General features: G+C 52.2%; 1 protein-coding gene across 1 annotated transcript in view; it reads right to left on the bottom strand.

The window, feature by feature from the left end:
* The window catches only part of LOC140394107 (cytochrome P450 3A21-like), a 164696-nt gene that overhangs the window by 100586 nt on the left and 39965 nt on the right, over positions 1-24145 (bottom strand). Inside the window, exon 4 of the mRNA XM_072480955.1 lies at positions 22152-22251. Within this exon, the coding sequence (XP_072337056.1) occupies positions 22152-22251 (100 nt within the window). The remainder of the gene's footprint in view (positions 1-22151; positions 22252-24145) is intronic.

Below are 24145 nucleotides of genomic sequence, written 5' to 3'. Positions count from 1 at the left end.
GACTGCGTAGTCTTCAAATCTTTCTCCCAGATCTGAAATAATAAACTGCTTCTTCATTTACTCAAACAGGCCTACATGTGAATATTTTCACCCCTAACACTCCCCATAACTTTCCACTCAGAATTAGCAGGATCTGGAATGCCTTACCTGAAAAAAAGGTGTTGGAAGCGGATTCCATAAGTAATTTATAAATAGCCTTAGACTAGTACAGAAAAGATGAAGAACTTAAATAGGGTCATAGACAAAAAGCTGGAACATGGGACTAAGCAAGACTTCTCTCTCACAGAATCAGCACGAACACAACATGTAAACTTACAGCACAGGAGCTGTTTCAGAAATTTCAGATTTCAAAAGCGGCCTTGTGAAAAATCGGAATGTCTCCCACAGAAGCTGTGGATCCAGAACCGTTACGATGTTAATGAAGTAAAGGTATTGAGGGACTATGAAGCCAAAGGTAGCTAAATGGAGTTGAGGGACAAGTGAATCATGATGTAATTGAATGGTGGAACAGGTTTAAAGAGCTGAAAGGCTAACTCTGTAACCTAAACCAGTTTCTATCCCTTACGCCTCCGCACCATTGTACCAGTTTTGGCAAAGTGAATCACCGGCTGTGTAGTGAGGTCAGGTGTACAAATACATGTGCCATCCTTCCATCATTGGTGCATTTCTTCCATCAATGCGCTACACAAATCAACTATCCCTAAATACATTCCTGTTAAATGTACGGTTCCCACTTTAATGCTCAGTTCCCTTATCCCTTCATCTCCTTACACACCTGCCCACCCCACCTTATCTCTAGACAGTGACTGCACAAGGTATAGAACATTTGACTTTAACTACACATTTCACAAATTATCTGCAAAGCTGTATGTCTAATAATTACTTTGCTAAGCACTCAGTAACAAATACCCCGAGATATGACAAGGTACTTCCCATTCGGAAGCCAAGGGTTCGATCACACATCTTCACAATCAAATTTCCCCACCCTCCATTAAATTATTCAAATCACATTCTTCTCTCCCATTAAAAAATTCTATGTTATGATTTGGATACCACACGAACCCTGGGATATTTCACTTGGTAGAAATCGTCATGGCTAAACTGCTCGGCTCAAATTGTCCACATTAATGAAACAGGAGCACAAGAAGGAAGAGAGAAGAGTCAGGAAGAGTCTGAGCACTGACTCCTTTCAAGATCTATCGGTATCGGGTTACAATTGCTGCAAAGAGCAGATGAAATGTTAAATATTCATGAACAAAAGTATTCAATTTCAATGTATATAGTGGAAATAATCTATCTGTACAGCCCAGGAATATAAATCAGACATTAATATGCTCTATATAATGAGTGCATACATTCCTTCAATCTCGCGATTACAATTTATCGGACACATGAGCTTCAGGCACAAATCACGCAATGGCCGCTAAATCACGAGAGACCAAAAACTTGAATCGCAACAGCAAGATTTCGGTTTCAGATTGGTCCCCGCCCCCTGCCGGTGATGTAAAGAGGATTACTTCCAGCAAGGGTGAGGATCTCATTTGAATGTATTATAGTAGAATTCGCAGGCGTAAAGCCGCCATATCCGCCCTCATCGTATTGGTGTGGTTCACAAGTTATTTCAAAACGGGTACCAGACAATGAGACCACACAGATAAATATAGCCGATGGGGGGGGGGGGGGGGAAACAGTGTATTGCTAATCAATACAGTAAAGTAATACAATAACCTTCAACTGCTATCTTTATTCCCACTCAAATAACAAAACAATCTCAGGTCCCAATCCATTTTTAAACACAGTTAGCCCTCAGGAATATTTGCTGTAGAGGTGTCTTGGATAATCCACTTTGAGAAAGAGCGATCATTTGAGATTGAACAAAGAACAAAGAAATGTACAGCACAGGAACAGGCCCTTCGGCCCTCCAAGCCCGCGCCGACCATGCTGCCCGACTAAACTACAATCTTCTACACTTCCTGGGTCCGTATCCTTCTATTCATGTATTTGTCAAGATGCCCCTTAAATGTCACTATCGTCCCTGCTTCCACCACCTCCTCCGGTAGCGAGTTCCAGGCACCCACTACCCTCTGCGTAAAAAACTTGCCTCGTACATCTACTCTAAACCTTGCCCCTCTCACCTTAAACCTATGCCCCCGAGTAATTGACCCCTCTACCCTGGGGAAAAGCCTCTGACTATCCACTCTGTCTATGCCCCTCATAATTTTGTATACCTCTATCAGGTCTCCCCTCAACCTCCTTCGTTCCAGTGAAAACGAACCGAGTTTATTCAACCGTTCCTCATAGCTAATGCCCTCCATACCAGGCAACATTCTGGTAAATCTCTTCTGCACCCTCTCTAAAGCCTCCACATCCTTCTGGTAGTGTGGCGACCAGAATTGAACACTATACTCCAAGTGTGGCCTAACTAAGGTTCTATATAGCTGCAACATGACTTGCCAATTCTTATACTCAATGCCCCAGCCAATGAAGGCAAGCATGCCGTATGCCTTCTTGACTACCTTCTCCACCTGTGTTGCCCCTTTCAATGACCTGTGGACCTGTACTCCTAGATCTCTTTGACTTTCAATACTCTTGAGGGTTCTACCATTCACTGTATATTCCCTACCTGCGTTAGTCCTTCCAAAATGCATTACCTCACATTTGTCCGGATTAAACTCCATCTGCCATCTCTCCGCCCAAGTCTCCAGACAATCTAAATCCTGCTGTATCCTCCGACAGTCCTCATCGCTATCCGCAATTCCACCAACCTTTGTGTCGTCTGCAAACTTACTAATCAGACCAGTTACATTTTCCTCCAAATCATTTATATATACTACAAAGAGCAAAGGTCCTAGCACTGATCCCTGTGGAATACCACTGGTCACAGCCCTCCAATGAGAAAAGCATCCTTCCATTGCTACTCTCTGCCTTCTATGGCCTAGCCAGTTCTGTATCCACCTTGCCAGCTCACCCCTGATCCCGTGTGACTTCATCTTTTGTACTAGTCTACCATGAGGGACCTTGTCAAAGGCCTTACTGAAGTCCATATAGACAACATCCACTGCCCTGCCTGCATCAATCATCTTAGTGACCTCCTCAAAAAACTCTATCAAGTTAGTGAGACACGACCTCCCCTTCACAAAACCGTGCTGCTTCTCACTAATATGTCCATTTGCTTCCAAATGGGAGTAGATCCTGTCTCGAAGAATTCTCTCCAGTAATTTCCCTACCACTGAAGTAAGGCTCACCGGCCTGTAGTTCCCGGGATTATCCTTGCTACCCTTCTTAAACAGAGGAACAACATTGGCTATTCTCCAGTCCTCCGGGACATCCCCTGAAGACAGCGAGGATCCAAAGATTTCTGTCAAGGCCTCAGCAATTTCCTCTCCAGCCTCCTTCAGTATTCTGGGGTAGATCCCATCAGGCCCTGGGGACTTATCTACCTTAATATGTTTTAAGACACCCAACACCTCGTCTTTTTGGATCACAATGTGACCCAGGCTATCTACACCCCCTTCTCCAGACTCAACATCTACCAATTCCTTCTCTTTGGTGAATACCAATGCAAAGTATTCATTTAGTACCTCGCCCATTTCCTCTGGCTCCACACATAGATTCCCTTGCCTATCCTTCAGTGGGCCAACCCTTTCCCTGGCTACCCTCTTGCTTTTTATGTACGTGTAAAAAGCCTTGGGATTTTCCTTAACCCTATTTGCCAATGACATTTCGTGACCCCTTCTAGCCCTCCTGACTCCTTGCTTAAGTTCCTTCCTATTTTCCTTATATTCCACGCAGGCTTCGTCTTTCCCAGCCTTTTAGCCCTGACAAATGCCTCCTTTTTCTTTTTGACGAGGCCTACAATATCCCTCGTCATCCAAGGTTCCCGAAAATTGCCGTATTTATCCTTCTTCCTCACAGGAACATGTCGGTCCTGTATTCCTTTCAACTGCCACTTGAAAGCCTCCCACATGTCAGATGTTGATTTGCCCTCAAACATCCGCCCCCAATCTATGTTCTTCAGTTCCCGCCTAATATTGTTATAATTAGCCTTCCCCCAATTTAGCACATTCATCCTAGGACCACTCCTATCCTTGTCCACCAGTACTTTAAAACTTACTGAATTGTGGTCACTGTTACCGAAATGCTCCCCTACTGAAACATCTACCACCTGGCCGGGCTCATTCCCCAATACCAGGTCCAGTACCGCCCCTTCCCTAGTTGGACTGTCTACATATTGTTTTAAGAAGCCCTCCTGGATGCTCCTTACAAACTCCGCCCCATCTAAGCCCCTGGCACTAAGTGAGTCCCAGTCAATATTGGGGAAGTTGAAGTCTCCCATCACCACAACCCTGTTGTTTTTACTCTTTTCCAAAATCTGTCTACCTATCTGCTCCTCTATCTCCCGCTGGCTGTTGGGAGGCCTGTAGTATAACCCCAACATTGTGACTGCACCCTTCTTATTCCTGATCTCTACCCATATAGCGTCACTGCCCTCTGAGGTGTCCTCTCGCAGTACAGCTGTGATATTCTCCCGAACCAGTAGCGCAACTCCGCCTCCCCTTTTACATCCCCCTCTATCCCGCCTGAAACATCTAAATCCTGGAACGTTTAGCTGCCAATCCTGCCCTTGCCTCAACCAGGTCTCTGTAATGGCAACGACATCATAGTTCCAAGTACTAATCCAAGCTCTAAGTTCATCTGCCTTACCCGTAATACTTCTTGCATTAAAACACATGCACTTCAGGCCACCAGACCCGCTGTGTTCAGCAACTTCTCCCTGTCTGCTCTGCGTCAGAGCCACACTGTCCCTATTCCCTAGTTCTCCCTCAATGCTCTCACCTTCTGACCTATTGCTCCCTTGCCCACCCCCCTGCTATTGCTTGAAATAAAGAGAGCTGACACCCTATCATCAGAATATCCGGGCTGCATTACTTCAGAAACTTGCTCAGCTCACCTTCTAACCAAAAATCAACCCTGAAAATCTCCATCTGACTGCTTCAACCGCTGGCACCTCTCATTAATTACATCATCTCACTAAGTGAACATAATGGCCAGGATTATCCGACCAGCCGCCGGGTCGGACACGAAAATCGCACCCCGCCGGCTTCCCCATTCTCCGGCGCCGATTCATGTGCGCCCGCAGGATTCCTGCCGTGCCGGCCGAGTGGCCGACGAATTTGGCCGAGTCCCGCCGGCGTGGGTTACTCAGGTCCCACACGGCGGGACCTGGGAGGTGAGTCTGCGGGGGCCGTCCTGGAGGGGGGGGGGGCGGGGGATCCGACCCCAGGGGAGTTCCCCACGGTGGCCTGGCCCGCGATCAGGGCCTACCGATCGGCGGGCAGGCTAGTTCCGTGGGGGCCGGTTTTACTCCGCACCGGCCCTCTGTAGGGCTCCACCATATTGCCTGGGGGCTGGTGCGGAGAAGGGAACCCCCGCACACACGTGGAAATACGCTGGCCGTAGCGCGCATGCGCGGAAATACGCCACTCATTCCGCCCATGCGCGAACTCGCACGGGCCGTCCTGCGCCGGCTGGAGCTGCGGGGACCACTCCGGCGCCAACCTAGCCCCCGACGAAGGGGAGCATTCCCCATTATCGGGGACCGTTGACACCGGAGTGGTTGGCGCCTCTTTTCACGTCGACGTGGGAACATAGCCCCATTATTGGAGAATCCCGCCCAATGTCATTATCTACTCCTCAGAAAACCCTCTTAATCTAAATAAAAGTCCATTAGCCCAAACTTATACAATGCTTTAATTACACTTCTGGCTCTAAAAGATCGAACAGTCTTTCAAAACAGGATTATTGAAACATGTCTGCAGCAGTCACACACTAACCTTTACTGCACCAAATACATATGGTACAATATATCTGAAATTCCTACATTCATCAGAGTGGGGAGTGGGTTCCTTTTCTTTAAATTGGAGATCGGGTGCCCTTTAAAAACGAAGCCCGATCTCGGGATTCCCAGCACATGCGGGTTTTTCAGGCCCTGCCTTTCCAGCTGATAGCTTGGCTCATGCCTCTACTTTAAAAATGTTCAGGGTGCTCCTTGTTAGCTTGTGGCTGCTGTTGAGTAAAGAGCCAAGAGTTCTGCTTCTTCCCAAAAACACCTTTATTTTATTTGAACACACGCCACACAAAACTCTATCACAAGAATAAGTGCCACCTGCAACCCCTTTACATATCAGCATCTTTATTGGATACTTAACATCAACTTAATATGTAATTGTAAGGTCTCTTAACTCACTTCTAACAGTCTCCCCTTCCTTGGAGGAAAATAAATAATTTGATAAATATTGGTTTCCCCCGAAAAAACAAAAAAATACAAGAAATTCAAACAACAGTTTCCCCTCATTTTAAAAATTCATTTCTGGAAGGAAAAATAAAGTCACAGAAAAAGACACCCTTCGTTAATAATGTCCAAACGTTTCTGCAAACTAGCCCCTCTCTTTGTAACTGATAGCTACTGTCGACCCATTTAATTTTTGCTATCTCCCCTTTGTCCAGCATCTGCTTCAAACTGCCAATGTCAATCCTTAATCTTTTCTCATGCACACTTTTTGTGGAGTGCACATTTTCCCACAGGGATATATTGTCAATGTGACACTCAATGGGTATTTTACCCAAATCCCCTAATCCCAAAATGTCTGTCAATATCTGATAAATAAAAGGTCACATCCACTGCCTCTACAAGGCTTAAAGTCTCAGCAGCCAAAGTGTTTTTGACCACTCTCCTTATTTTCTTTGTATCCCCCACAAGGTGGCAACATTTAACATTGTTCTCCAAACAGAAAATTATAAAACCTCCTGCGCTTGAAACCTATCACATAAATTTGCATAGGACGCATCACCATAAAATATGAGTTTCAACTGCCTAAGATTATCATAGATTATCATAGAATTTACAGTGCAGAAGGAGGCCATTCGGCCCATCGAGTCTGCACCGGCTCTTGGAAAGAGCGCCCTACTCTATCCCCATATCACAGTATCGCCACCCAACACTAAGGGCAATTTTGGACACTAAGGCAATTTATCATGGCCAATCCACCTAGCCTGCACATCTTTGGACTGTGGGAGGAAACCGGAGCACCCGGAGGAAACCCACGCACACACGGGGAGGATGTGCAGACTCCGCACAGATAGTGACCCAAGCCGGAATCGAACCTGGGACCCTGGAGCTGTGAAGTAATTGTGCTATCCACAATGCTACCGTGCTGCCCCTAAAGACCTAGATCACCTAAAGACAGGCACCTCAAAACACACACCTGCAGTTTGAGTTTGGCCAACATTTTGTTTGCTCTCATTATGTCTTCCACATTAAGATTATTCATTTTTGTACTCCATTAGGACATCAAAACTAACGTCTGGTCTAGTCTGTCTACCTAACCAATTCAGTTACCCAATTAAACTTCGCAGTTGCTCTTTTTACACCTTTTAAACCACCGTACCTTTTTTGTGAAGCCCGGCCACGACTAATTGCTATTGGGCTGATGCTCTCCAAATAAGGGGCGAAATTCTCCATTATCGGCGGAAAGTCCGCCGATCGGCGCAAAAAACGGCGCAAATCCCACTTGCGTCACGTCATAAAAATGGGCCGATAGTCTGCGGCCCGGAGTGGGCTAGCAGCGACGTAACGGGATCCGCGCTTGCGCAGTGGTTCACGCCGTGCAGCGTCATACGCGCTGCACGGCGTGACGGCTCATAAGGCCGCGCAGCTCCCCCCCACCCGACCGGAACAGCCGACCGCAACACCCGACTTGATGGCTGGCCGTCGCTCAGCCCCGAGGTTCGAGTCACGCGATGTGGAGGCGCTCCTGGACGCAGTGGAGCAGAGGAGGGACGCCCTGTATCCCTGGCACGGCCGTAGAGTTGCCCCATGCCACAGCCGGCGTCTGTGGAGGGAGGTGGCAGAGGCCGTCACCGCTGTGGCCCTAACACCACGGACAGGCACCCAGTGCCACAAGAAGGTGAACGACCTCGTCAGAGCAGGCAGGGTGAGCCTCCCCCATATCCCCCATATCCCCCCTCCCCCATATCCCCCCTCCCCCATATCCCCCATATCCCCCCTCCCCCATATCCCCCCTCCCCCATATCCCCCATATCCCCCCCTCCCCCATATCCCCCATATCCCCCCCTCCCCCATATTCCCCCCTCCCCCATATCCCCCCTCCCCCATATCCCCCCCTCCCCCATATCCCCCCCTCCCCCATATCCCCCCCTCCCCATATCCCCCCCTCCCCCATATCCCCCATATCCCCCATATCCCCCCCTCCCCCATATTCCCCCCTCCCCCATATCCCCCCCTCCCCCATATCCCCCCCTCCCCCATATCCCCCCCTCCCCCATATCCCCCCTCCCCATATCCCCCATATTCCCCCCTCCCCCATATCCCCCATATTCCCCCTCCCCCATATCCCCCCTCCCCCATATCCCCCCCTCCCCATATCCCCCATATCCCCCCTCCCCCATATCCCCCATATTCCCCCCTCCCCCATATCCCCCCTCCCCCATATCCCCCATATCCCCCCCTCCCCCATATCCCCCCTCCCCCATATCCCCCCTCCCCATATCGCCCCCTCCCCCATATCCCCCCTCCCCCATATCCCCCATATTCCCCCCTCCCCCATATTCCCCCCTCCCCCATATTCCCCCCTCCCCCATATCCCCCATATTCCCCCCTCCCCATATCCCCCCTCCCCCATATCCCCCATATCCCCCCTCCCCCATATCCCCCATATCCCCCCCTCCCCCATATCCCCAAGTGAATCCAGCCCTAACCTTAACCTCTGCAATGCACGCGCAACCGATGGCGTGCATTCATATACCTGCCTAACACTGTTGCCTTTTACCCCTGCCACCACCCCCCCACCCCCCCACCCCCCCCCAGGAGAAGCGCGCACACAACAATAGGGAGCATGTGAGGACTGGAGGAGGGCCCGCTGATGAGAGGCCACTGACCGTACACGAGGAAAGGGCCCTGGAACTGGCTGGCGGACCTGAGGACCGGGAGGTTGCTGATGCAGAGGTCGGGGCCCCACGAGCAAATGAGCCACCAACAGCCCGTCCCCATATCCCCCCTCCCCTATATCCCCCTCCCCCGTATCACCTGATCACTGCCTGATGTCTAACCATGCATGCTTCATTGTGTATCGCAGGACCAAACGACCAGGCACCCATCCCCGCAGATGCAGACCGCCCGCAGGATTCCCCTCGGAGACCACAGGAGACGGAGAGACCCGCACCCTCCAGCATGCGACGCCCGCAGGATGCCCCTCGGAGACCACGGGAGACGGAGAGACCCGCACCCTCCAGCATGCGACGCCCGCAGGATGCCCCTCGGAGACCACGGGAGACGGAGAGACCCGGACCCTCCAGCATGCGACGCCCGCAGGATGCCCCTCGGAGACCACGGGAGACGGAGAGACCCGGACCCTCCAGCATGCGACGCCCGCAGGATGCCCCTCGCACACCACGGGAGACGGAGAGACCTGGAGCAACAGGGAGACGACACCCCCGTCACGTGCGGGAGCGACCACCCAGCGATGAGGGGGGCAGCCACAGGCCCCCGTCACATCCGAGCCAGGACACCACTACCCAGGACACCACTATCCAGGCCACCCCTACCCGGGACACCACTACCCAGGACACCAATACCCAGGACACCCCTACCCGGGACACCACTACCCGGGACAGCACTACCCGGGACAGCACTACCCGGGACAGCACTACCCAGACACCCCTACCCGGGAAGACGAAATACCGGACAGTGACTCAGAGTGGATGGGTGGAGACGAACCCCACCCCAAAGTGCCATGGACTCAGAGTGGGACGAAGAGCACGACACAACGCCACTGCTGTCACCAACACCCTCCACCATCGCAGAAACACTCACCACGGTTGGGCACTTTAGTGATGAGGCGTCTGGTACACTCACTGGTGCGCACAACACAGCCGTCCCGGTACAGCAGGTGGAGGTAGGAGCAGCAGAGGGACCGGGCGGTCGGAGGGCAGCCCAGGCCAAGCGAACATCTGCCGCCCAGATGGATCCCGGGTTCCTGCAGTTACCACACCCACACATAGATCCGATGCAACCACCGACACGGAGACGAGCGAATAGGGTGACGGGTGGCTTGCGGCGGCTGCGGTCGCAGGTGGAGGAGTCCACCCGCGTCCAGGAGCTGGGAGTGGTCCCGGTCATGCGTGCCACCCAGGCTGACACCGCACGGGTGGCGTCCGCGGTGGAGGCAATGGGTGCGACGGTGTCAGACATGGGGAACGGTTTGCGAGGCCTGGGGCCTTCCGTGCAGGCGGCGTTTATGGCCCAGGAAATGGCTGCCCTCTCACAGGAGGCCATGAGCCAGTGCCAGCGCCAGATGGCAGAGGCGCTCAACGCCATAGCCCAGTCTCAGCAGGCCATGGCCCAGTCTCAGCAGGCCATGGCCCAGTCTCAGCAGGCCATAGCCCAGTCTCTGCAGGCCATGGCCCAGTCTCTGCAGGCCATGGCCCAGTCTCAGCAGGCCATCGCTGAGGGCATCGGCGCCAGTGGCCATGTGCGAGCTGGCGTCGCACTGTCGCAGACAGGGTTCGACAACCCCCTGGGCTCTATGGCTGCAAACCTGCAGACCCCTGTCGATACCAGCACGGGCCTCCAGGACTGGCAGCGCCAGATGTCGGGGGCGCGTCGGATGGCCAGTCCGTTCGCATCCCCCACCCATGTAGAGGCCTGGGGGCCATCGGGCACCCCGAGGGAGGAGGAGGTGGTGTGGTCCATCCCGGCTCCCTCTGTAGGGGAGGTCCCGGTACACCGCGACACCTCGGACTCCCCCCCTTCCGTCCCAGGTGCATCGGGTGGGCAACGGGCAGGACAGGCTGGCAGCTCGCCATCCCAGTCGCCCGGGCCGCAGCCTGGCCCATCTAGGCCAGGACGCCCCAGGAAACGGCCGCCAAAGGGATCCAGTGTCAGAGGGCAGGAATCACAGGAGTCCACCTCCAGTTCTGCTGTACCGTCTGGGGAACCACGTAGACGTAGTCAAAGGGCCCGTAAGGCCAAACAATTAGACACTGAGTAAGTTGGCACGGGTGCAGGGCACAGATGAGTTTTAGGGGCTAGGGCATGTGCATGAACTCCTTTGGTTATTAAAGTCAATGTTACACCTACCGAAGCTGCCTTTGTGCTCTGTCCAAAGTGTGCGGGGGTGTCATGTACGTTGAGCGCAAGTGTGTGTGTGAGGGGTGGTCTTACCTCAGCCCCAGGTGAGTCTGCCCCCTTCCCCCTGGGCCGCCATCAACATCCCCCGGGCAGAGGACGGGACCGTGCGCTGCAGTGTCACAGCCGCATGCAGGGATGGTCCGGGTGGATGGTGGTACTGTGGCCATGGGTCAGACATAGTCCAACGATGTAGAGCCAGGAGCTCATCGGAGGCGGGTTGTCATCATTCTCCATGGCCTGCGATAGACACGCGTCCACCCGCAACTGGGTGAGCCCGGCCCGTTGTGCCGCCGGTGGATCGGCAATTGGGGGTGGGGGGGTGGTGTGCATGCGGGTGGGGTGTGTGGGGTTGGGGAGGGGGGTGAGGGTGCTGGGTGGGTGGATGGGTGGGGGGTGTGGGTGGTCGGCTGTTGTCATGGTGTGCGGTCTGTGGCCATACTACCCGATTCCCACGCCCATCTAGTCAGTGAAGCGGGCGTCTATCAGTCTGTCCCGTGCCCGCTGGGCCAGCCGGTAACGGTGGACAGCCACCCGCCTGTGTCTACCCCGTCTGCCCTGACCATTGCCCCCATCCCCCTCATCTGGGGAGGACTGGGCCTCTTCCTGCTGCTCCTCCACTCCGCCCTCCTCTGCCTGCGGCACATCGCCCCTATGCTGGGCTATGTTGTGCAGGACGCAGCACACCACAATGATGCGGCCGACCCTATCTGACCGATACTGGAGGGCGCCCCCAGAGAGGTCCAGGCACTTGAAACGCATCTTCAGCACGCCAAAGCACCTCTCGATCACTCCCCTTGTCGCTACATGGGCATCATTGTAGCGGTTCTCCGCCTCATTGCGTGGCCTCCGTATAGGCGTCATCAGCCACGATCGCAATGGGTAGCCCCTGTCGCCCAGCAACCAGCCCCTCAGCCGGGGATGGCGTCCCTCGTACATGCCGGGGATGGATGACCGCGACAACACGAATGAGTCGTGTACACTGCCTGGGTGACGGGCGCAGACGTGCAGGATCATCATGCGGTGGTCGCAGACCACCTGTACGTTCATTGAATAGGTCCCCTTCCTATTAGTGAACACGGCCCTGTTCTCTGCAGGTGGCCGCACGGCGACGTGCATCCCATCGATCGCGCCCTGGACCATGGGGAACCCGGCAACGGCAGAGAAGCCCACGGCCCGGGCATCTTGGCTGGCCCGGTCCACGGGGAAGCGGATGTAGCGGTGCGCCATGGCATATAGGGCATCTGTCACTGCCCGGATGCACCGATGCACCGATGTCTGCGATATGCCGGACAGGTCCCCACTCGGTGCCTGGAATGACCCCGTTGCATAAAAGTTCAGGGCCACCGTAACCTTGACGGACACGGGGAGAGGGTGTCCCCCGCCAATGCCACGCGGTGACAGGTGTGCCAGCAGGTGGCAGATGTGTGCCACGGTTTCCCGGCTCATCCGGAGTCTCCTCCTGCATTCCCGGTCCGTGAGGTCCTGGTATGACTGCCGGGGCCGGTACACACGGGGCGCCCTCGGGTGCCTCCGTTGCCGAGGGGCCGCGACGTCCTCCTCCCCCTCCTCGTCCTGTCGGTCAGGTGTCCCTCCAGCCTGGGCGGCTGCCGCCTGCCCCTCTGCGGCAGCATGCGCCGCCTCTCTGGCACGCTCCTCCTCCTCCTCCTCCTCCTCATCCAGGGCAACATAGACATGAGCGGCTGCCACCACGGCGGCCAACATCGCTGGATGGTCTGAAAACATGACGGCCTGGTGGGGGGGGGAGGGGAACGACGACATGTCATCATTGCCCATATCCCCTCCTCCCCCCAGCCAGGTGGCATGGACCGCATGGGTCCAACTGTTGGAGGCTGGCACCTGGCCAGGTGGACCAACTCATTTGCCCTCCCATCACCCACCCCGGCACGGACCCCAACCCCCAACCTCCACCCCGGCACTGACCCCCTCCCCAACCTCCACCCCGGCACGGACCCCCTCCCCAACCTCCACCCCGGCACGGACCCCCTCCCCAACCTCCACCCCGGCACGGACCCCCTCCCCAACCTCTACCCCAGCACGGACCCCCCCCCCAACCCCCAACCTCCACCCCGGCACGGACCCCCTCCCCAACCTCCACCCCGGCACGGACCCCCTCCCCAACCTCCACCCCGGCACGGACCCCCTCCCCAACCTCCACCCCGGCACGGACCCCCTCCCCAACCCCAACCCCCAACCTCCACCCCGGCACGGACCCCAACCCCCAACCTCCACCCCGGCACAGACCCCCCCCCCCCCAACCTCCACCCCGGCACGGACCCCCTCCCCCAACCTCCACCCCGGCACGGACCCCCCCCCAACCTCCACCCCGGCACGGACCCCCCCCAACCCCCAACCTCCACCCCGGCACGGACCCCCCCCCCAACCTCCACCCCGGCACGGACCCCCCCCCCCAACCTCCACCCCGGCACGGACCCCCTCCCGGCACTCCCCCGGAGCCCAGCCTACTCTAACCACCCCCCCCCGCCGCACACACACACACACAAGCTGAGACACACCTCTCCTCACGCAATCAGTCTGCGGCCACGCCATTTCCTGCCCAGAGCCAACCCCCCAGGCCGTCACTCACCTCCTCGCTGGTCGGCACCGGGTCACGCCGATGAAAAGGAGGTTTGATTCACGTCGACGTGAACGGTCATCACGTCGACGGGACTTCGGCCCATCCGGAAGGGAGAATATCGGCAGGCCGAAAATCGGCTGCCTTGCGCTGACCCGTGACATTCTCCGCCGCAGCGGCGCCATTAACGCCCCGCCGACTTTTCTCCCTTCGGAGACTTCGGCGGGGGCGGGGGCGGGATTCACGGCGGCCAACGGCCATTCTCCGACCCGGCGGGGGGTCGGAGAATGACGGCCAAGATTTCTGACGTAAAGTGGCACCTAACTCAGTCTGTCCGATAGAACTCAGTCTGTCCGATTTCCTGCCCAATATATTTGAAAGCACCGGAAGCCTGACTTCCAACCATGAATCCTTTCCTCAACCCAGAGTTTACAATAGCTTCACTAGTACCACTCCACAAAAAAATTATCGTCATGCATCATAAAGATTTCCTTTGTAGTGCCAGTAAAACATTGCTGGATCTGCTTTCAACAGGCAGCAGCCTAATTTTAACAAAAAACTGACTGTACTGAAAAATACCAGACTCTCGATGCATCATTTAATCCATATACACATTTGTTCAACTTCCAGAGTACCCCTTCTGTGTTAGCTGCTTCTTTAGGAGGATGGAGAAAATTGTCTCTCTGAAGCTGATGCTCCTGCAAAAAGGCAGCTTTTATATCTATAGATTTGCAGCTGATAAAGCCAAGGAGATCTTTAAAATAACCTTTCCTGCCGTAGGTGAATCTACCCTTAAATCCTGATCTTCTAAGTTTTCTTCAAATCCCCTTGCCACAGCCTGGCCTTGGCCTTAGAATTTCCATCCGTAAGAACACTTTCTGTACAAATTGATCTATGCGATAGAGCTTTTTGTCCCCTGTAACCGGTACTTCCGTGGATACTCCAAATAACCACCAACTATGCAGTTCTTGCAGTTTGGAATCTTTGATAACTTTATCTAATTTAGTGGAGGCCACCAAAATCGCACAAGCGTGTGGGCTTCTACTCCTAGTAGCATTCGTAGTCTTACCCAAGAGAAAATGCTGGAAAATCTCAGCAGGCCTGGCAGCATCTGTAGGGAGAGAAAAGAGCTAACGTTCGAGTCCAGATGACCCTTTGTCAAAGTAGTCTTACCCATGTTCTGAGACCTCGTCAAACTACGTCCCCTATCTCGCCTGGTATCTTGTTCTGTACTGCTACTGCTTAATCCTTTACCTCCTGCTGTGGGATGTCCTTTCAATAGTTCTCAACCTTTTTGTGTGAACATATTCACTATCACGGAACTGGCACTACATTTCTGTGCCCTCCATTTCTGAACTTGGTGTTCCCAATCCATTGTCTTGACAGCCTCTCCTGTATTCTGTACATTCAACCAGTGTTTATACTTTCCAGTGGCCTTCCCTGCTCTACTGATAACAGTTGCATCCTTCCTTTGACTGGACCCTTCAGGCAAGTATGTCACTTTTGTACCAATTTTTGGCAGTTGTCCTTTCGAAAAGCTGGCCTGTTCCAATTCATCAGAAGTATGTGTTCCTCTACAGATACCCTGTCTATTTCAGTTAACTGGTCCTCATAGTTTTGTAACATGTGCGTATCAGATGACCCTGGTTCCTCATCATGTTCGTTGGCTCTTTCTAAATTTGCAAGTTTGTAATTTGTACCCATTATCCTTGACGAATGTACCCTAATAGTCTGATTGCCATATTGCAAAACAATTAATGTTTTCACTCATATCCCTAAACTCATCATTAGCAAATTCAAATCCCCCCCCCGTTGTTTGTAAGGAATTTTGCCAGTGTGTCCATTCCTGTCCCTATCCTTTGTTCCATGATCTGATCGAGAATGACTCTCTTTTCTTTACTAGGTATAATGATTGATTGACTAAATCTGGACGCTAAATGTACAAAATGCGAAATAAATATATTGTTTGCTTTATCCCAGATCTCAAGGTCCACCACCACAATGTCATTAAAATCCCTGGCCAAGGGTAGAGTTACTATCGGTCGTGATGGTGTCCTTCCTACAAACCTCACAGCGATCACTGGCCTGTTCTATCAGCTTAGTATAGACTTCATCCCTTACCCCTGCATCCTTTAATAATTTTTTCAGCCTAAATCTGGACGCCAAATTGCCTATGCAGTTTCAATACAATGAGCTTTTTATCAGCTAAAGTCCCATTTCCAGCTGCTAATTTACACTTCCTTAATGACTTCACCCAAAATATTATTTGTCAGTAATGGTTGCCTTATCCTTTCCACATCCAGTTTCATATGTGCTTTCTTCATTGACGGTCTGCTCAGAAGCAAAGGTATCTTTAGCACAGATCATGTATCAAGTGAGATACCTTTGCTTCTGAGCAGACCGTCGATGAAGAAAGCACACATGAAACTGGATGTGGAAAGGATAAGGCAACAGTTTTTGGAAAGTCGGTGGAATTACAATTTATACAGTCAGGACATTATTGTATTCCATTACTGACAAATAATATTTTGGGTGAAGTCATTAAGGAAGTGTAAATTAGCAGCTGGAAATGGGACTTTAGCTGATAAAAAGCTCATTGTATTGAAACTGCATAGGCAATTTGCTCATCCATCTCCTCGGAGATGGTTGAAAAAAATATTAAAGGATGCAGGGGTAAGGGATGAAGTCTATACTAAGCTGATAGAACAGGCCAGCGATCGCTGCGAGGTTTGTAGGAAGGATACCATCACGACCGATAGTAACTACCCTTGGCCAGGTATTTTAATGACATTATGACTGTGGACCTTGAGATCTAGGATAAAGCAAACAATATATTTATTTAGCATTTTGTAGATTTGGCGTCCAGATTTAGGCTGAAAAAATTATTAAAGGATGCAGGGGTAAGGGATGAAGTCTATACTAAGCTGATAGAACAGGCCAGTGATCGCTGTGAGGTTTGTAGGAAGGACACCATCACGACCGATAGTAACTCTACCCTTGGCCAGGGATTTTAATGACATTGTGGTGGTGGACCTTGAGATCTGGGATAAAGCAAACAATATATTTATTTCGCATTTTGTACATTTAGCGTCCAGATTTAGTCAATCAATCATTATACCTAGTAAAGAAAAGAGAGTCATTCTCGATCAGATCATGGAACAAAGGATAGGGACAGGAATGGACACACTGGCAAAATTCCTTACAAACAACGGGGGGGGGGGATTTGAATTTGCTAATGATGAGTTTAGGGATATGAGTGAAAACATTAATTGCTTTGCAATATGGCAATCAGACTATTAGGGTACATTCGTCAAGGATAATGGGTACAAATTACAAACTTGCAAATTTAGAAAGAGCCAACGAACATGATGAGGAACCAGGGTCATCTGATACGCACATGTTACAAAACTATGAGGACCAGTTAACTGAAATAGACAGGGTATCTGTAGAGGAACACATACTTCTAATGAATTGGAACAGGCCAGCTTTTCGAAAGGACAACTGCCAAAAATTGGTACAAAAGTGACATACTTGCCTGAAGGGTCCAGTCAAAGGAAGGATGCAACTGTTATCAGTAGAGCAGGGAAGGCCACTGGAAAGTATAAACACTGGTTGAATGTACCACCGAAGTAAGACTAACTGGCCTGTAATTCCCAGGGTTATCCCTAGTCCCTTTTTTGAACAGCGGCACGACATTCGCCACTCTCCAATCCCCTGGTACCACCCCTGTTGACAGTGAGGACGAAAAGATCATTGCCAACGGCTCTGCAATTTCATCTCTTGCTTCCCAACTCTTGAAGTAAACGCAAGCTGTTTTGTCATAAGCAAGAAACCATTTCTGTATTATTTTGAAAGTTAAATTGTGTGCAAGTTACTTCTCTTCAAGTCCTTTTGCTAGCCGGACTTTATTGAGAATATATTTAAGTTTATCTCAATTGTAATCAAATAGAGGCAATAAAGATTCTTGTTTGCATCTGAGAAGTTTAACTCAAATTTCTACTGAGTTTTAGTGTCGCAAGACTTCTCTAAATCCGCATGGTAGATCTCTTCACCCTCTTTCTAGTCACTATCTCTTTCCTCTTCCGATTCTTCCATGTCATGTGTAGCTTCAAACACTCTATTATAACATGTTGGACAGTTGTAAGCATAATGAAATTGAGAGTCACACCGAAAACATCGATTTATCATACAGTGGGCATTTTTGGGGTTCATTTTCCTATTACCATTTTCCATGTCCCTCCTCCTGTAATAGGTATTAAATGGGTTTCTGTCCTTATTATGTCTGGTCCCAATCTTCTTCCATACTCTCGTAGTCTGTTTATACCCGTGCGATCTCGTCATCCTGTTAATACTGTATCTTCCATAATCTGCTTTATTGCTGACTGACCCATTTATGTCATAAGAGCCAAAGGAATTGAATGTTTCCCTAAAAAAATGTTTAAGACCTTTATCATTTTATCAAACAAGGTATCATTATCTGCAAACTTAACTCCTGTCAAAACCAGGAGCCTATCCATATTGGTCACTCGAGCACAGTAAATGCCAACACGGACTATGGAAATTTCAGGCGGTGTTTTTGCAGCCTTTTGTATAGTCTACTAAATTCCATTACATACTCCTCAATAGAAATATCCTCAGCTTTCTGAAATCTATCAAATTCTGACCAGGCTTCATACGCACTTAATAAGTCATCCTTTTGATAAATCTTGTCCATGAAGCTCAGTAGAGTCTCCAGACCTTCTTCCGAGTCCAACTGTTCCAACTCTTGTTCGGAAAACGCTTTGCGACTGATTTTACTTTGGCAAGGTAAAGAAAGAGCCAATGCCATACCTTGTTTCCTTTTCCCCAAAGCAGTTACCCTAGTCCACATAATAACTTTACCTCTCCACTGGTCATACGGTTCCGTTTCCAAAAACAATGGTGAATAGTCATATCCTGACACTTTTATTCTGGTTTCAGCCATACTCATTCACTCCTTGGTTGATTTAGAAATGTTTTTTCCTGGAAACGTTGTATCGTGCAAATCTTTACTTTGGCCCAGCAACCATTGGATACTTAACATCAACTTAATATGTAATTGGAAGGTCTCTCAACCCATTCCTAACACTCCTCAATCTGGCATGAAAGGCTGGCTGTGCAGCCGACGACTTGCCGCCAGTTTTCCTGCCTGGGCCAACACTGCGCATTTCTGAGTGAATGCCGTCTGTAATGGTCCAATAGGCATCAAGTTGCTCCATACCTTAGGATTTCTCACTTCTCAACTGGTGCTATTTTTTCATTGCATTTAATGAAATTATATATTACAAACCCAAATGTTCCCCCAATTCCCGACAACAGTGGGTTGTTAATTACAAATGAGCATTTCACTGTTTTCCCCTCCTGCAAAAAGAAGTCTATCCCAGGACTCCACAAAATTATCAGTGATCAGGGGCGGGATTCTCCGACCCCCCCGCCGGGTCAGAGAATCGTCGGGAGCTGGCGTGAATTCCTCCCCCGCCGGTTGCCAAATTCTCCGGTACCGGATATTTGGCGGGGGCGGGAATCGCGCCGCGCCGGTTGGCAGGCCCCCCCCCCTCCGGCGATTCTCCGGCCCGCGATGGGCCGAAGTCCCGCTGCAGGAATGCCTGTCCCGCCGGCGAGAATCAAACCACCTCTCTTACCGGCGGGACTAGGTGGCGTGGGCAGGCTCCGGGGTCCTGGGGGGAGGCGCGGGGCGATCTGGCCCCAGGGCGGTGGCCCCACGGTGGCCTGGCCCGTGATCGGGGCCCACAGCCTTCACCAAAGCCGACGCGCAAGAGACACCCGCTGACGCTCCCACGCATGCGCGGACTTCCGCCGGCCAGCGAAGTTCTTTCGGCTCTGGCGGCCGTGGCGCCAAAGGCCTTCCATGCCAGCCGATGGAGCGGAAACCACTCCGGCGCGCGCCTAGCCCCTCACGGTGAGGGCTTGGCCCCTGAAGGTGCGGAGAAATCAGTGATCAGGGGCGGGATTCCGCACCTTTGGGGCGGCCCGACGCCGGAGTGGTTCCCGCTACTCCATCCCGCCGGGACCCCCCGCCCTGCCGGATAGGGGAGAATCCCGGCCCTGGTTCCTCACTCATATAGGATATTGTACCATTAGGTTACTGTTAATAAATCTCTCTTCTGTGCAGAGTGTGGAAGTCCTGTCAGAGTTCAAGAGAATTATACACTCTGCTCTCCGTGGTGAAGTGTGCAAATTCCATGCAACAAGTCAGATAAAATAAGATTATTATTATCATACAAAGTACCGTACAGGAGGCTGCTAAATAAGATAAGAGCCCATAGTGTTAGGGGCAAGGGACTGGCATTGGTAGAGGATTGGCTGACTGGCAGAAGGCAGAGAGTGGAAATGAAGGGATCTTTTTCAGGATGGCAGCCGGTGACTTGTGGTGTTACGCAAGGGGTTAGTGTTGAGACCATAACTATTCACGATATACATTAACGATCTGGAATAAGGAACGGAGGGCATTGTTGCTAAGTTTGCAGATGACACAAATATATGTAGAGGGGCAGGTAGTGTTAAGGCAGCAGGGAGGCTCCATAAGGACTTGGACAGACTAGGAGAATGGGCAAAGAAGTGGCAGATGGAATACAATGTGGAAAAGTGTGAGGTTATGCACTTTGGTAGGAAGAATAGAGACAATGGGCGGAATTCTCCGACCCCCCGCTGAATCGCGGCACGCTGCCCCGACGCCGGGACGCAATTCTCCGCAGAGCAGAGAATCTGCGCCATCGGTGCAGGCGTGGTCAACGTGGCGCCAGTCGGGGTACGCGCAGGCTCTCTGGCCCGGGACAGCACGATTCTCCGGCCCGAATAGCCGTCAACAAAAAGCCGAGTCCTGCCGGCGCCGTTCTAACATCCTCTGAGCTGGCGGGACCTCGGCGTTGAAGGGTCCAGGCCTGTGGGTGGGGAAGGGGGGTCCGACCCCGGGGGGGGCCTCCGTACTGGCCTGGCCCGCGATCGGGGCCCACCAATCGGCCGGCCGGCCTCTCTGTCTCTGGGCCTCCTTTCCTCCGCACTGGCTCCTGTAGCCCTACGCCATTTGGCGTTGGGGCCGGCACAGGGAAGAAGGCCACTGCGCATATGCTAGTTGGCGCCAGCTGGAGCGGCCCAGCGCCATGCTAGCCCCCTGTGGGGCTGGAGAATGGAGTCCCGGAACGGCGCCGAAGTAATACACTCCCGTTTTTACGCCGGCGTCGATACTTAGCTGCATGATGGGAGAATCACGCCCATAGACTATTTTCTAAATGGGGAAAAGCTTCAGGCATATGAAGCACAAAGGGACTTAGCAGTCCTAGTTCAGGATTTTCTTAAGGTTAACACGCAGGTTCAGTTGGCAGTTAAGAAGGCAATTGCAATTTTAGATTCATTTTGAGAGGGCTAGAATACAAGAGCAGGGATGTACTGCTGAGGCTGTTCAAGGCTCTGGTCAGACCCCATTTGTAATATTGTGAGCAGTTCTGGGCCCCGTATCGAAGGAAGGATGTGCTGTCTTGGAGGGGGTGAGTCCAGAGGAGGTTCACAAGAATGATCCCGGGAATGAAGGGCTTGTCGTATGAGGATCGATTGAGAACTCTGGGTCTGTACTCAATGGAATTCAGAAGGATGAAAGGGGATCTCATTGAAACTTGCAGAATACTGAGAGACCTAGATAGAGTGGGTGTGGAGAAGATGTTTCCACTAGTAGGAAAGATTAGAACCCCAGAACACAGCCTCAGACTGAAGGGGCAATCCTGAGATGAGGAGGACGTTCTTCAGGTGGTGAATCTATGGGACTCTTTGGCATGGAAGGCTGCGGAGGCCAAGTCATGGAGTGTCATTAAGACAGAGATAGATAGGTTCTTGGTTAATAAGAGATCAGGGGTTATGGGGAGAAGGCAGGAGAATGGGGATGAGAAACATATCAGCCATGACTGAATGGTGGAGCAGACTGGACGGGTCGAATGGCCTAATTCTGCTGCTACATATCTTACGGGAGTCCAAGTCGATGGGAAACAGGCAGGAATGTGAAGTTATGGCCACAATCAGATCAGGCATGATCCTAGTCAATGGTAGAGGAGGCTCGACCGGCCAAATGGCCCAGATCCACTCCTATTTCTGATTATCTTACAGGGCTCCTCCCACCCCCACACATGCAGCTTTGGTTTGATAAGCTTGACAATTGTTCTGCACACCATGAGAGCAGAACACCCAGATAGAGAAAACATGTAAATTAAGTTATATTCCAGCTGAATCACCAAGAAAACATGTTTAAACAATCAGATAAAGTGAACAAGAATTATTGTAGGTCGAGAAAAGTAATCACCCTCAGTTTGGGTAAATACGTACCCGCCTGTTGGTGAACACAGTGTAAAATTCTTTAATGAAGATGGTTTTAATCAGATCAGGATCCAGAATGGCGAGAAGCGGCTGGTGTCCATCATAAATCCTACAGGAAAAGACAGAAGTGTTAGAAAGTGAACCTGGGGACTTCCGGTGGCGTAATGTAGGGGGAACATAGAAATTAGGATAAGTAGGCAATTCAGCCCCTTGAGCCTGCTCCGTCATTCAATTAGATCATGGCTGATCTCTTCCTGGTCTCAAATCCACCTCCCTACGTGTTCCCCATATCCCTTCAACCGGCTTTTTAAAAAAAAATCAGAAATACATCCATCTCCTTGAAACATTTTAGTGACTCAGACTCCACTGCACTATGGGGCAACAAGTTGCACAGATTCACCACCCTCTGAGAGAAGTAGTTCCTCCTCATCTCAGTTCTAAATCTACCACCACTCAACCAATATCAGGGGCGCAATTCTCCGACCCCCCCACCGGGTCGGAGAATCGCCAGGGGCTGGCGTGAATCCTGCCCCAGCCGTGTCCCGAATTCTACGCCACCAGATATTCGGCGGGGGCGGGAATCACGCCGCGCCGGTCATCGCGCCATCGGCGGGCCCACTGTGGTAATACCAGGTATTGCAGTACCTGAGAGGTGAATGACCATTGGCTAGACCTAGGAGTCTACCATTGGCTAACGTACATAGCCCCGCCCTGACAGGCGGGGTCTAAGAACCTATGCCGTCCCAGCAGCCTTCACTTTCTGTATCAAAGCTGCTGGGTACAGTTCTAGCTGATTAAAGCCGATTAGATATGACTCCCCTTGTCTAGAGAGTAATTGATTGTGCATCAATTTAATCAGCTATTACTTCTGAAGGATGGATCTCCGCATCAAGCCGGCGTGCCTTCAGCTCAGCCCCCACGCAGACAACTCCGCTGCTATTTTTAAGCATTGACTGGCGTGTTTTGAGAGCTACCTCGACACGGCTGCCGACACCCCCACGGAAAGGCAGAAAATACACCTCCTACGCTCGCGGGTCAGCCCTGCGATCTACCCTCTGATCGAAGGGGCGGCGAACTATACTGCAGCTATGGAGCTGCTAGAAGGACATTACATCCGTCCACTGAACCAGGTCTACGGCCTGGTTGCTGGCAACTGGAAGGCAGAGCCCAGATGAAACACTGGAAGACTTCTACCGGGCACTAATAGTGCTGGGCCGAAACTGCGGCTGCCCAGCAGTTACGGGGAACGAGCACACGGAACTTTTAATTCGGGTTGCTTTCGTGGCAGGTATGACATCCCCCGACATCCGCCGAAGGCTCCTTGAAATGGACACACTGGGCCTCACTGAGGCACGGGCCCTGGCAGGGTCCATGGACGTTGCGTACAAAAACGCACTGGCCTTTGCCCCCGCTCGCACGGCGCCCCCCTGGGCTGCGTGGCACCCCGCCGCGGCAGCCCCCCAGACTTTCCCGCTAATCCCGCAGGGCTACCGCCGCCGGCCAATGCTGCTTCTTCTGCGGCCAGGCGAATCATCCGCGCGCGCGCTGCCCGGCCCGCACCGTCACCTGAAAAGGGTGCGGCAGGAAAGGCCACTATGTCGCGGTCTGCCTGGCCCGCGCCGTGGCCGCGGTCTCCAGCGACTATCAGCAGCCTCTCGTCCAGGTCCCGGCTGTCCAAGGCCCACCACAGTCTTTCTTGCAGGTCCCGGCCATCCAAGGCCCACCGCCGCCCTTCTCTCCCCAGGCAACGTGCGACCCGCGGCCGCGGCCATTTTGCCCCCCGGCAACCACGCTGAATGGGTGGGTGCCGCCATTTTGACCCTCGCCACCGCCATCTCCGTCCCCGGACTCCATGTGCGACCCATGGCTGGCGCCATCTTGGATGGGGCATCAAGCCCCCAGCACAGCCGACTACACGCTGTCCGACCAGAACTCCCCCTTGCTGCAGCTGGCATCCGTTACTCTGGATCAGAGTCGGCCCCGGACGCTAGCGAAAGCCACCA

The sequence above is a fragment of the Scyliorhinus torazame genome, chromosome 17, assembly GCF_047496885.1.
Source record: "Scyliorhinus torazame isolate Kashiwa2021f chromosome 17, sScyTor2.1, whole genome shotgun sequence".
Lineage (NCBI taxonomy): Eukaryota > Metazoa > Chordata > Chondrichthyes > Carcharhiniformes > Scyliorhinidae > Scyliorhinus > Scyliorhinus torazame.
Note: the sequence above shows the minus strand (reverse complement) of the source record. Positions and strands in the feature narration are given on the sequence as shown.